Here is a 15,082-nt window from a genome sequence, read left to right on the forward strand (position 1 = left end):
GTAGTGTCGAAGAAGTTTCCGTAGTGTTGTTCTGTCCACGCTATCAAATGCTTTTTCGTAGTCAATGAAGTTGATGTAGAATGATGAATTCCATTCAGTTGATTGTTCCACAATGATCCGTAGAGTTGCGATTTGGTCTGTACACGATCTATCCTTACGGAATCCTGCCTGTTGGTCACGAAGTTGGGCGTCTACAGAGTCCTTCATCCTGTTTAACAATACCCTGTTGAAGACTTTTACCGGTACTGAGAGAAGAGTGATGCCCCTGTAGTTATCACACTTGTGACCCAGGACCTCATGACATGTTGAAGTGATTGCCTCTTTGATCCCCTTCCAGTTGCTCTCCACAGTAGTTCCTTCTCCGTTGAGTAGATCATAAAAGGCCTGGAACTTGTTGCTGAGGACTATCTTGAATTTGTTGAGTTTGTTAGTATCCTGAAGAAAGGCCGTATTGAACTTTTGTGATATTGTCCGCCCCGTTGTCCAGTGCTTCTTGAGTTTCAATTTCATCTTGGCGACCACCAAGTGATGATCTGATGCTATATCAGCTCCTCTCTTGGTTCTCACGTCCTCTATAGTCCTCCTGAACGTTTTATTGATGCAAATATGGTAGATTTGGTTTTGTGTAGAGTGATCCGGTGAAGTCCATGTGGTTTTGTGTATGCGTTTATGTGGGAATATGGTGCCGCCTATGGCCAGCTTATTGAGGGCACATAGGTTTGCGAATCTCTCACCATTTTCGTTCCTTTCTCCTGGAACATTTCGACCCATGATGTCTTCATATCCAGTGTTGTCCGTTCCAACCTTGGCGTTGAAATCTCCCATCAGAATGGTCAGGTCCTTTGTTGGGCACTTCTCGACGATTGACTGCAGCCTATTGTAGAATTGATCTTTAGAGTCTTCATTGTAGTCGTTGGTAGGCGCATAGCATTGGATGATGTTCATTGAAATGCCCTCTTTCTTTGTTTTAAACGAGGCTTTGATGATCCTTGGTCCATGAGATTCCCATCCTATAAGCGCATTTTGTGCTTGTTTGAACAGCATCAACGCAACTCCTTGTGTATGTGGTGCATTTTCTTCTTCATGGCTGTATAACAGGAGCTCTCCTGTAGTTAGTCGTTGTTGTCCAACTTGTGTCCAATGTGTTTCACTGATCCCAAGTACCTCTAGGTTGTATCTTCTCATTTCTGCAGCAGTTTGGAAGGCTCTCCCGGTGTCCCACATTGTAGGAACATTCCATGTACCCAAATAAATGGTCGCTCTGGTTGTCAGAAGGGGCATCGGCCTCGTAACTTCCGAAGGAACTTGGCTTTCGTCATGAGGCGTCATAATTCTTCTAAATGAAGACCTTCTGACTCCCGGGGCAGAGTTTAAAAGGTTTGAATAATTTTTTCTGGTTAGCGTTTTTTAGCGAGTTAGTTTTCTACGGGATGGGGACGCTAACCCCATGCCCAACCCTCCTCCTTTATCCAGGCTTGGGACCGGCAGTAGCCACCGGAGGGACTCCAGGCGGAGTTTGGTCAATCTTCTATATAATAGTGACATTCCATCTCTTTCATTAACATGGAATTCCAAACACTGTTCATTTATCATTGTTTTTCTGGTGGTGTTTTATTTACAGAAATGCATGATACATTCATCGCCGTAATCCCAGCTGCCAACTTTCCAGGAGTTCTTCTGACACAACTAGACAATATCAAAAAAGTGACAACACCTTCCTTAGACTCAGATGTTGTATTGGTCGACACCAACAACGGTCTATCATTCACTCTATCTGTGGATTTATCTCAGGTGATAATGTATAATCGTCCTAGCATTTATTATCTATTTTTTTAATCCAATTTTTATATTTATTATTTATTGGCTTTTGTAGATTATGGATTGCTTACACTTAGCTGAATAGTAGCCTGCGTTTAAAGTTTTAATTGGTACTAGGACTTTAATGTTTTTCTTGAGAGATAGCATTTTCAAAACAATTTTTTTGTCCAATATTTGTGATTGGTTCTAAAAAAGGGTTGTCGTTTAACTTAGCGGTTTAATAGTGTCGTTGTCTACTGCATAGTGATAAGAAATTTGTAGTTTATGCAACTCATTGAGTAACCTACAAAATAGGTTCTTTTGAATTTCATTTTTCAAAACTCTCACAATTTCTTTTCATGCAGAAAATATTATCAAATATTAGCATTGCACCATAAGATGACTGCTTTCATTATTCGTAACACTATCAACATTTCTTTGTGGTCATTAAATAGACTCATTTTCTATGGATTAGGATAGTTATTCTGTTTGACTGTGTTGAATCACATATGAGTTTGTCGGTTTTGTAATGAGTGCTCTTTAGGATGAAAAGGAATTCTGAATTTGAATTGTACAACTATCATGGCATGTCTATATAATTTCTTCTGTCAGATATAAACGTAATATGCTCCACAGATTAACAAAGAGGTCAGTAGAAGTTATCATTCGTTTGTGCGAGGGCTGTGATACTACACAGGTGCCCAAACCGAAGCAGGTGATTTCCTCAGGGTACTACCCCCGAAACCTTTCACTTGATGGTCTAGTCCACATTGCAATGAAGCAACGTCAGGAGATGCAGTTCCATGGTAGCCGGTAACCAACAATAGGATCATACGCCATTTATTCCCTCAGGATTTTGGAGCCCATGTGCGCCATGGGTTTGGAATTAGGGTTTTCCAACTCACCTAGGCAGACCCTCCTTTTCTACCAGCCCAGTTAAAGCACCGGACATTTGCTTTTCACCCTCTCAATTTCGTAAACTGTTGGGGATGTTAGATCCCTAGAACTCACTTAGTAAATGCTTTAATTTTGTAATTTTATTTTTAAATTTTAAATTTTTCTTATTTTCGCGCCAAAAGAGCTCTTTATATTTTTATGTCGTATTTCCTACTTGGGAGAATCTTTAACGCTTATTGGTCCGTCGTGTATTTTAAAATGCTATTTTGTAACGTTTCCCAAGGACAGTTTTATGCTGTATATGTATGTTTGATTTGTGTCTGTTGTTATCGCTCGTGCTTCTGGCTTTTTGCGGAATATAGTTCCGCGTTCGGACTTCGACTTTTCTCTCTAGTTAGCGGGGCTGGGACGCAGCAGAATAGCTAGTTTATTGGTTTTTGGTCACACGTCTTTGTTCCATTGGCAGACTAAGTGAACTCGAAATCACTTCAAACCTGGCATAAACAACACCCCTGTCGTGGGAATGCGATGAGTAGGTCTTCATTGTCAGTGTCTGTATACGCTTGGCCATATGGTAACATTTCGAGAGTGAGAGCTGACGCACCCCACCCTCGACCATACCTGGGCATTTTGGGGCGCTTATCTGTCAAAATCTGATTTTGTTTAATCATCATGGCAATATAATTCTTCGGTACTTACAATTCACAGTAGATGAATTCAGTGTTTAACGATTTCTTGCATCATTTTGGATTCCTTCATTTTTTCAAGTACTTTATTTTACAGTTTTCACCTTTATTGATTAGAATCCTTATTAATTTTTCTTTTAGAAACCGAATATCACTGTATCATGTGAACAACTAAAACAGAATCCGTAAGTCTAGTCTTGCTACTGATTATATCATGTTTTGTTGTTTTGTAGTGTTTCATTTATTCTAGATTCTTCAACCCCTAATCATCTCAGTTTATTTTTATCGCTACACGAATGATTCATTAAAATGATTTAGAAACGTTACACCTTTTTATTTTTGTGTTCTTTATCTTAACTACGATCATAATCCACTTATTCCATACTTTTGATTTATTTGTCTATCCATTTCCATCCTGAGTAATTATCTTTTTTGAATAATCTCTGCTTTTTGTTTGAATTAAAAACTACTACTACTCGTAAACAGGTCGTGTGTGACCGACCTCAAGCAGCGGTCCCTTGGGTAGGTTCCACGAACAACTGAGGTCACACTTAGGTAGTTCTGAAAACGAGGCTGACCCAGATGTTGCTTGGAAGGATATGCAAACAGCTGTGGAAACAGAAGTGACGTCTATTAATGATATAAACCACAGGGTCACGAAGAGCCAATGGATTTCTTCAAGGTCTAATACACTAGTGGATTCTCGTGAACCCATCCCATCAGGCTCTGAACACGATGAAGATCGAAAACAAATCAGATCTAGGTTAACCAAAAGTCTGAGGAACGACCGTGAGCAGTGGTGGGCAACGAAAGCAAAAGAGATGGAAAAGGCGGCGGCTATAGGGAACACAAGACAGCTCTACAGACTAATAGAAGAAACTGGAACTAGTAAGTCAAGTGTAAGTGAGATTATATCGGAAAAAGACGATACTCTCATCTGCTCCCAGTCCAGATGTTTAGAACGGTGGACAGAACATTTTAGAGAACAGTTCAGCTGGCCTTCAGCTACTCTACAACTACCCTCCGTTCCCAGACAGTGTGAATGGAACATTGAAGTAGGTCCCCCAACTCTCGCTGAAGTTCAAAAAGCTATAGTTAATCTGAAACAAGGAACAGCAGCTGGTCCAGATGGATTGGCTCCAGAGGTCTTTAAGGATGGTGGTCCGATTTTAGCTATTAGGTTGACTAATATTTTAGCTAAAACCTGGGAGTTAGACGTTATCTCATCTGACTAGTCACAATCACTTATCGTCCCAATATATAAGAAAGAGTCAAAATCATCCTCTGATAACAATAGAGGGATTGGTTTGACTAATATAGCATCTCAAATACTAGCCTCAATAATTATCGGACGCCTAACTAAGACTCGTGAACTGCAAACATGAGAAAATCAGGCTGACTTCAGACCTGGTCGTGGCTGCATCGACCACAGATTCACCATTCGTCAGGTTCTAGAACACAGACATGCTTATCGGCGTCCGACAATAGTGTTCTTTCTTGACCTAAAAGCATCATCTGACTCCGTAGACCGCGAGATTCTGTGGCAGTGTCTGTCATTGAAAGGCGTGCCCCATAAGTACATAAACCTTGTGAAGGCTCTTTACTCGAACACTACTAATCGAGTGAGAGCTTATGGCGAAGTGTCATCTGCTTTTGCAACCCCAAGTGGTGTCCTTCAAGGCTGTCCACTGTTTCCATTTTTGTTCAACTTCATCATAGACATACTGATGGAAATAACATTCTCGTCGACTGGATTTTCGGGCACTGATCTCCTATCAGGAGGTCCACTTATCGACTTAGAATACGCAGATGATATAGTTCTGTTTGGTGACGATGCTGATAAAATGCAGAGTCTTTTGGTAGCACTGAGCAACAATGCCAGAATGTTTGGGTTGCGTTCATGTATGTAGTTTGGCGAAGGTGAGATATCCGTCTATCAATTAGGGGACGAGTATACTGCGCGTCAGTTCGTTCTGTTCTATTTTACGGCTGCGAAACGTGGCCATTAAGAGTAGAAGATACTCGTAAACTACTAGTATTTGACCACAGATGCCTTATAAATATTTCTCACATCTTTACGGTTATGGGATCATCGGGTAAGTAACAGTGAGGTTAGACTCAGGGTATTAGGGAATGATGGTAAATCTTCACCAACTGCGATGGTTGGGTCACCGATAATCACGGCGCGCAATACTGACTAGTGTTGGGGATAGTTGGAAGAAAATTAGGGGCGGCCAAACCAAAACGTGGCATCAGTACTTTAAGTTACTAGCTTCTAGTCTTAACCATACTGGTAGATGCAGACTACTTGGTTGAAGTTCGTGTGACTATCGTAACGAATGATTGGAGACTCTGGGTGACATGACTCAGAATCGATCACAATGACGTAGAAGTGTACACTCTCTGTCTTCCCTTAAACTATGAGATTACGATTGCTTTATATCTTTCTTTATACTACCTAATTCTTTCTTCATGTATTATATCCTTATATGCAATCTTTATTTTATATATCACCACCATTGAATTAACCATTTCTGTGAATTCGGTGTTCATCTCGTTGTGCTAATGAGGTGTGGCAACTTGAACCGATGCATATATGTGTCTGATTCTACGTTGTAGCTGACTGGCTGACTTTGTTTGACTTCTGCCACTCAAACCGTTGTTTAAAACCGTTAGCGACGTTCTTTTTTTGCATTAATACTTCAATGTGATGACTTAAAATTTTAATAATTTGCCGTATGCTATTAATGTTAATTTCAAATACAGAAAAATAGGCGACTTGATTATTTGAACCATTTTTTATAGTAATATGTTATAATGTATGATTAAATGTATAAGCATACACTACCCAAAATCCGTGTAACTATTGTCTTTTTAAAATAGTAGTATTCGTTATTCTTATTTTCCAACTGATTACTTTGTTGTAATCATATGGCCATGCATTTAATTAGGATATTTTTGCTAGACTGCCTACCGTTATCTTTCACTTTTGCCAATAAACTACTAACTTATTGCAGTTTGTTACTGCTACTATTTCATGTCCTGCTTTTGTGGCCTCATACACTTATTTTTGATGTTTGTGGTTTTTTTCTGTTCATCGTTGTGACGTCATCGTAACGGATCTAGTATGTGAGTCAGTTCTGTTAATTATACTACAGGTTAATGAATAATAATAATTGTTTTCTATCTCACACCTAGTTATTACTCTACTCTTCTTTCAACTAGCGAGTTTAAAGGACTGTGGAATGATGGAAATTGCAAAACAATTGTTGTCGGTTCTGATTTTGAATGCCAATGTCTTCCAGCTCAGGGTGGAACATTCGCGATCGCTTTGGTTTACTGGTTAGGATCGTCACATGTAAGTTATGTGTATACAATGAATTAACAGTTCCAGATGATTACTGGGGATTAGTTTTTGGTTTTCAGTAGCTTGATTCATAATTATCCGTTTACATTTCTAACTGGTTTATGAAAAGTGCGCAATATCGCAGTAATTTTTAATTTAGGGGAAACCGTTTAACTCCAGTTCAGGTTTTCTATTATCAAACTAAATGTCTTTTAATATCTTGAAATATTTTTATTTCGAATAATCGCTCCAATTAATACTTTTTTTTGTATTTTTCAGATTCCATTGACACATGTGTACTCCATAAGTATTGTTAATTATATTTTTACTTTCGTAACTATTGTCGCTTTATTCCTGTTTTTAATATTCACCCGTTTCATGTAAGTTAGTATTCTGTTGTGCATGCGATTTTTCTCAGTATTTTTTGTTTACGTTTCAAAAATAGTCTGAATATTTTTGGTGACTACAGTGCCTCGGTAAAAAATTAATATTATTTTAACGAATTTCATCGTAACCCCGATAGCCAAAAAGTACCAAGAATTTTGTTCACACTTTAATTCAATCAAATGATATGACGTCTCGAATCATCTTACTCATAATCTATTACAAGATGATATTTGACGTATTGAAAAGTTTGTTAAGGTAAACGATTACTGGATAGCATTATAGTGATAGTGTAGTGGACGTTACTCACAAAAGTGTTTATAAGTAGTATATGGCGATATATGGCATCCAATATGCAGCAATTGTCTAATGAAATGAAGAATTCCAGAACATCGAAAGTGCAGCGTTAACAGAACACTTGAAGAGCAGATGAAAGGCAGTTCGAATGAAAGAACGCACCAAAAGATGCAAATGGACAATATAATTAAGTCACTTCTGATTGCCATCGATTGACCTTTTCACAATGGTACTTCTAACTGGGTTTCCATATCACTTTGTAACTTCTCACAATGAACATACCTTCCTCCTGCCTACTATCCTCTTACAGTAAAATCACCCCGTATTATATTTTTGTAAGACTAGGTTTTCTTGAACCTCAAAAGCCAGTGTAGTTCAATAGATTTTTGGAACCTCCCTAAAACCTATAAGTCTGTGAAATATTTAACCGCATCAACCAATTTGCCATCTCTATCCAGTACTCTGCGTCTAAACCCAGCTTTGCTCACTAGATGATCCCAACATACGCGTACAATGTTCCAAAGATATCTATGTTCAATGAGTATTGACGTGAGAATTTCCCTCTATATTTTCAAAGGCTACGTTTCATATACATAAAGTAGAACAGAACGAACTACTGAGGAGTATAGTGTTCCTTAGGTCGGTGGACAGACATCTCGCTAGCGTCACAAGTGATGCAAGTTAGCAAAAGCTAACCGAACTGTCTGAAATGTGTCGAGATTTTTTCAGACACCAACCCACCAGGTTTGGTTCAACTTTCATAATAAGTGAAGTAATCGACGCGCTCAACTACTTTACTCACTATCATCAGTTCAGGCGTTGATACAAACTAACCCTGAAGTAACATTTTGCATTGATGCCAGTTTGGTATCCCTTGATTTGTTTTTTTCAAACGACAGATAGTCGTCGCACGGTTATACAGGCTGGTATTGATCAAACTGATTACTCTACGGTTATCAAGAAAGAATTTTGGTTTCTGCTAATAAAGTGGTACGATCAGCAATCGAGATTAGTCAGATGGGATCCCTTTCTGTTCCTAGTTACTACTGTTACTTATCTACGATGCCTTTGCATTTTTGCATTAGCTGCCCGCAACTGTAGGCGAACATTGAGTAAATTTTATTTTAGTCTATGTTCGTGCTACCGTCACTTGGAAGAGTGAGAGTGTTAAAATTTACTTCTTTTCAGTGGAGTTTTTCGGTTGGATCAATTCAACATAGCGTTTTGCTTAATGGTTAGCGCAATTGTCTCTTTGGCGATTCCACATACAACTGACAGACAACCAATTTTGTGCACTATCATCGCTGTTGCTGTTTGTTATTTTCCGTTGGCTGCTTTTTCATGGAAATTTATATTTGGGTTGAATACATTAATTTTAATGTAGGTTACAATTATCTCCCTTCTTATACAACATTTCCATGTATGTTAAATCTCTCATTTTATGCATGATAAATATCAAAATGCACTTAAATCACAGTATAAGTTCTTGGCATTCGTTTTTGTGGTTTCATAATAACGGATAAAGATAATAAAGATTTAAAAATGCCTTTGTTTTTAACACACTGTCATATATATAAAGGTGTCTGCAATATTTATGTAGTATAATACGATCGGGAGTTTTTTAATTCAATATTCTTTTTCTAATGACTAATTTGTTTTAAATACATTAAACTTCTGAATTTTGATTTGTATAATTAGTAGAATGAATTGATTTCATTTTCTTCAGCCGTCTCTTCGTCCTGGAATCGCAATTGTGGTACATATCATATTATCTAGTTGGACATCCAACAGTAGTCTTAAGGCGGTATTCGACTCAGTTGATCGTGAGATTCTGTGGGACGGTCTGTCAATAAAAGGCGTACCAGATAAGGACATTAATCTTGTACATGCTCTCTACTAGAACAATATTAGTGGAGTCAGAGCTTATGACAAACCGTCATCAGAATCGGTTACTTCAAGTGACTCTTGTCAGGGTTGTTATGTTTCTCCATTTTTACTTAACTTTGTCATATGCATGCTTTTAGAGATAACACTTCCAATGTCTGACTTTTCAATTGATCTTCTACCAGGAGATTCACTTGTTGACTAAAGTTACGCAGGTGATATAGTTATGTTTGGTGAAGACTCTAACAAAACACAGTCTTCTGGCCACCTTAAGCAATAATGCATGCATGTTTAGGATGGGGTCCTCAACCTCCAAATGTAAAACGTTACTTTAGGATTGATTTATCACATCGCCTGAATTGATGATAATTAGTAGTAAAGCCTGGTCGAAGTTCAATGATACAGAACTGTCAACTTGAACAGAAGTACAATTAAAGAAAATGAAACTGAATGAATAACCAGTTACGATTATGGTCATCAGAATGGAAAGGAAAATTCGCTACTAAAAATCTAGCTCAGATTAGTCAACCCCGACAAAAAACCATATTATCACTCATTCTTCATAATTAGGTATATTTAAATCCAAATGGTACTCTCCGCTCTGCTTGTCATTTGTTCAGTTCTCATATGGCGCAATGCTCTACGATACTGAAAGTTGGAGAAAATAGTGGATAGTTGGTCGGTATATAATATCATCATCACTAAGAATCCTTCAGATCAAAATTTGCCCTGGAAACTGCAGGGATCTACTCCGTTAACCGCATTTGCTACATTTTCATCAATTTTATTCATGTTGTACAACTCTCTATTTTATAATAATAGTTAGATTATTCGTACATTGCTGCTGTAGTCATAAAAGTCTTTCTTGCCTTTTTTAAATTGATCTAGCATTGCACCACATTCTCGATACCATGACCTTGTTTCTAAACCGAAAAATTGTTTGCCATTAGTTTGGATAGGTTATTTGAGTCCTGCAATTATTATTGGTACATGGTTTGGCTACACAGGAGAAGTTAGTAACAGTGGTCTGTAAGTTAGCATCTTTGTATCCTCGGTTGTGGATATTCCTGTAGTTTTATTGCTCTCATATCTTTTAGGTTTTCTACGATAAACCTTTTACGTGAGTCTAGATAATTATCAGTGCGCGTTCATCAAATAAAGTCTTTGTTTAAATCTTACTGCTGGTCCAGTTAAATTTTACCATGCCTAATTGTAAAGTCCAACATTATTAAAACCCGCCTAGTTGTACATGCTTACCAGTTTCGTGTTCCCAACAAGACTCGGACGCATCTGCCATCGCTCAAACAACACAGACCTATTTCTTTTTGTTTGACGTTTTGGAGACTAGTAGTTGCTGTTATCATTTATCTCGTATTTTGCGAACATAGATTAGACTGCCCTTTATCTGACCCATGTATTCAAGTGTTACAAACATTGCTTTTTGTTAATACAATTTTTTTGTTTACTTTTATCCTTTTAGCTGCATTGGTCCCAAAACTCTCCGTTGGTCTTTTGTTGGTCCAATAACAACGGTTGTTACTTTTAACTTCGTTATTTTGTTTGTAGTTGGTCTCGTTCTTCTCAGAAATTATCTTGTTACTCGCAAAAGTAAACTAAATAAAACAACGTACGTATGCTTTATGCATCTACTTTCGATTCCAGTTTCTAAACTAAAGCAACTTACTACTCATGAAAGATTGTATACGCTTTCTTAGTATTTACGCAAAACCTTTCATCTGAAAAGTCAACATCAATAAAGAGAAAAATGTAGTATGAATCGTCTTCCATGAAACTGCTTAATCAGTTTTTATCAGTGATTGGTTTCAAGAATTACCAAACTATTTGATTTTTCTATCGTTACCAAGGTTTGACTTGATAATTTTTAATTGAGTATTTAGTAAATTGGCAATGATAAAAATGATGATATATTTGTAATTATTATATTAAGTAGAAAATTGACGCTTAGTGTAAGTCCCTTTTTCAGAGGATAAACAACCGAATTGTCATTTTAGATTTACTGATCAGAAAACAAACGAGGATATTTCTTTGTAGGTTATTCTGATCTGTGAATTAATGGTAGTTTTAACTGGTTTGAAATTGCGTTAGCTTCTATTTTGTTTCGACTAGTCTAGGTTTAAATCAAGGTAGTTCATTTACACTTGAGATTATTCAGAAGGCAATGCTTTCGGTTTAATTAAGAAATGTAATCATGTTTCCATTTCGTAACTCTACACTACGGTTCTGTTATTTCATTTTGCAATATCACTGAGTTACAAACGTATGTGCAGCATCTCACGTTATTTTTGTCTATGACAACGATAGCAAACTTCTTAATACCTTGATTCTTTCTATCTATAATTGTAGACACTTTTTAGTGCTGACGCAGTTGATGCTAACGTTAGGAATTCCATACATTGCAATTTACATTCAGCTATTGGACGCTTTCACTATGCTAATTGTTGTACCAGTTGCAATGGCTCTAACAGCTGTACTTATGTTTCTTCTAGTCGCCGTTTTTGATGAGGTAACACCATTTTCGTTAATTTAATTTTCACAGCATAAACATACTCGAATATCTGATTGAGAAATTTATTTATTGCTAACTGTAACGTACTCTACATGAAATTCACTTACGTTTTAAGTTATCAAAACTCGACATCTGTAACGATCGAAATAGTTTTTACATTTTTCACAGATGGTTAAGTACAACTTAACTAACATGTCTTTGTTCACATACTCAAGTCGTATTCTGATATCGAAATGTTTTTTCATATAGAAGATAGTTGTATTTCACTGCTATTTCTTTCATTATAAAGCTGTCTCCAAAATGTTGCTAATTAAAAGATTAACAAGATTTGTTAGGGTAGACTGACCTCCAAAATAACTGCAAGTTTAGATTGCAGATGAAAAAATGCTTCATAGATCATTAGTTACTCGAAGTGTCATTTAAGATCTTTCCGATTACCGATATGAATTGTTTAGATAAACGAATTTGCTGTGATTCCTAAACTTATTATTACCATTAGTAAATAGTATATCTGGAGATGCTAGTCATCACCAACAACACTTCTATTGTTGAAATCGACATATCGAATGTCTTCACTTATCACATATGAAGTGATATCTGACTCTCTTACATTTAAAAAGAATTAAATCTCATTATTAGTGTTTGAAACAGTTGGATGAACATCAATTTTTATTCACATTATGATATGAATTAATTATCATGATAATTACTTTATACACGTTCCTCGATAATAATAGGTTTCGCTGATAATCATCCTTTTTTCTAATATTCATTCACGTTTAACCATCTGGACCAAAGAACTATGTTTGTCAACAAGTTATCACTTTTCATCAACATAGTTCGATTCTTCATCTTTAAGCGTTTTTACTGTTGGAACCTTACGCATCCACTGTCGTTACTATCATCTCTGTGTTGCTCTAGAAATATTTTCCTAGACTATAGGGTCCCTATAAAATAACAAAAGAACTCACTAGTTTTCTGGTTTTCACTGAATATCTGCCGTATATAAATTCATGATGTAAACTACAAAGTGGAAAATCTTCTCTTCGAGGGAAGAAAAGCTCGCAGCGTCCCATCTATATTTTTAGTTTTGTTGAAGTCGGTCGATTAATATTCAGATATTGATCTTATGAGCGTAATGTTGTACAATACAAATGTCTTGATCTGTGGTCTTATCACTTTTGCGAATACTCCTGATATGAAACCAACTGTAACATACTGCGGTACTATTAATTCAAATACAAAATTACTATGTAATTTTAATACTTGGCTTGTGGTTCTTTATTGTTTCTGAAATGTAACGTCGTTCTTAATTACTTTTCTAAATACAGTTTATTATTTAGTATGGATCCATACTTTTAGGAAAATCGTCATTTACTACGATCCTTTATTTACAAACACATCGCACGTTCAAGTGAGTACAGCTCTGGGACAATGGCATTGAGAAATCTATGCAGGGGAGAATTAGAGTCAAAGTTTAAAAAATCTCCTCTCCATCATATGGAGCGGGATCACTTTTCGTCAAATTACTTAAGCACACACGCTTTACGCAACCCAGATAACGGAAAAAGTGCCTATCAACATGATAACACAATTAGAAGGAAAACACAAGAATATAGTTCAAGTATTGGTGAGTAGCAATATCTTCCACTAATTTCGTTAGTTCATACATTTGCATTGTCTGCACAATTTTGTTGAGGGAAAATAGTCATACTTTCCTCGATACGTTATTTGTAGTACAATGTTTACTACGTCTGTATTCTCCTCCCGATGTGTATCATAGTGACTCACCGGTAAACTGTTGATCAACTTTTTGTACCATGTGCTTATTTTATCCTTTGAAAATTTTAATTTTTGTTTTAAATTTGAACGGTAAATAAAAACTAAACAATTATTCTTCAATTGGAAGATAAGAATCCCTTCTAATTTTGTGTCGTTCGTATGCCCATACAATTATGTCGATACTTTAAAGTGATTTCTGATGGATCATCTGGTCGTGTTAATATTTTGTACACAAAAATCTCAGAAGGCTATAAACTTCGACTGTTAAACCCAAGTAGCAATTATGTTTGTTTTATCAAAAGTTGTCAATAAACTTACAACTATATGTTAGTTCTGTTTGATTGTGGTTTACTGTAAAAACGCGCTTTGCTTTTCGTTTGGATGCATTTAGATATTCTGTACTGAACCTGTCATTCAAAGTAACAGATCATTATCCTTTGAAAATACTGAATTGAGATGGCAGGTGTAAAACCTTCGAAGGACAACACTGTTTTTTTTCTGAATAAGTTCATTGTCCAGCTATTAATCCATGGTTATCACCGGTAGCACTCTCCATTTACGAATTACACACGTTCAAGTCTCGTTTCTGCTACTTCATTAACCGCCTAATGTTATATATATATATATATATATATATATATATATATATATATATTGTCACGTTGAGGTGTCTTTTATATACTGTTTTACTTTTTCTAATCTTTATACAAGCCTCACCTGAAACTGGTAATTCAGTTGTACTTTGCGATTCGAGACAACTGAATGGGGAGTTATTTAATGACATTTCTTCCACTGAAGATCACACAGTCGAAAATATAAAGAATGAAGGTGATGTCAATCTTGGTTTTCCAAATAATCGTTCACATGTTTTACCTTCTTTCAACAGTCTAGTCACTCGGATGTAAGTATTCACAATATGTACGTGAAAACAAATCGGTTGTCCATTTTAACAACCATCAAATTGTTTCTATTCAAAACAGATTTATTCGTGAAAGCGAAGATCACCGGTTTCTATTAGTTCATATCTTACTTTTAACCAATAACGAAACCTTCACTTGTACGTCATAATTTTTTAATGTTTTCTTTCTAAAACCTCAGCATTTTAAGTGGGTATATTTCATTTGTTTGCTATTTCCGTGTTCATGCGCACAGGATGAAGTTCATTTTTAAAGCACTAGAAATTGATTTTTCCACTTACTGTTGTATTGTTTGTATATATTATTTCTCAATGTATTGAGCTAATCTGCGTAATCTCTACTTCACACCAAACTGAATTTTCGAAATTATTAATTTGCCACATAATGCATGCACAAATAGGTTAATTTTGATTTCTTAAAACATTTATCGTTTGCATAATTTATTATGATTAGCAATTACATATACCTTCTTTGCCACACTATCGTTACTGCATTCTTATAAAATTTCTTAGGTACTCGGTATATCAATAAACACACAAACCGAAATTTCCCAAGGCTTGACTGG

The 15,082-nt window shown here is 36.3% G+C and overlaps 1 protein-coding gene across 3 annotated transcripts in view; it reads left to right on the forward strand.

The window, feature by feature from the left end:
• The window catches only part of CELSR1_1 (Cadherin EGF LAG seven-pass G-type receptor 1), a 55,521-nt gene extending 40,535 nt beyond the window's left edge, over positions 1-14,986 (forward strand). For 2 of the 3 annotated variants that reach the window (XM_051210817.1, XM_051210820.1), the window contains exons 15-24: positions 1,622-1,791; positions 3,522-3,565; positions 6,606-6,738; positions 7,006-7,106; positions 8,596-8,787; positions 10,180-10,320; positions 10,772-10,918; positions 11,656-11,815; positions 13,181-13,448; positions 14,312-14,986. In XM_051210817.1, coding sequence (XP_051070836.1) covers positions 1,622-1,791; positions 3,522-3,565; positions 6,606-6,738; positions 7,006-7,106; positions 8,596-8,787; positions 10,180-10,320; positions 10,772-10,918; positions 11,656-11,815; positions 13,181-13,448; positions 14,312-14,505 — 1,550 coding nt within the window. In that variant the 3' untranslated portion in view covers positions 14,506-14,986. Of the gene's footprint in view, positions 1-1,621; positions 1,792-3,521; positions 3,566-6,605; positions 6,739-7,005; positions 7,107-8,306; positions 8,788-10,179; positions 10,919-11,655; positions 11,816-13,149; positions 13,449-14,311 lie in introns of all 3 variants that reach the window. The other variant, XM_051210818.1, reaches the window with a different exon arrangement.
• The last annotated feature ends 96 nt before the right edge of the window (positions 14,987-15,082 follow it).

This window comes from Schistosoma haematobium, chromosome ZW (genome assembly GCF_000699445.3).
Source record: "Schistosoma haematobium chromosome ZW, whole genome shotgun sequence".
Classification (NCBI taxonomy): Eukaryota; Metazoa; Platyhelminthes; class Trematoda; order Strigeidida; family Schistosomatidae; genus Schistosoma; species Schistosoma haematobium.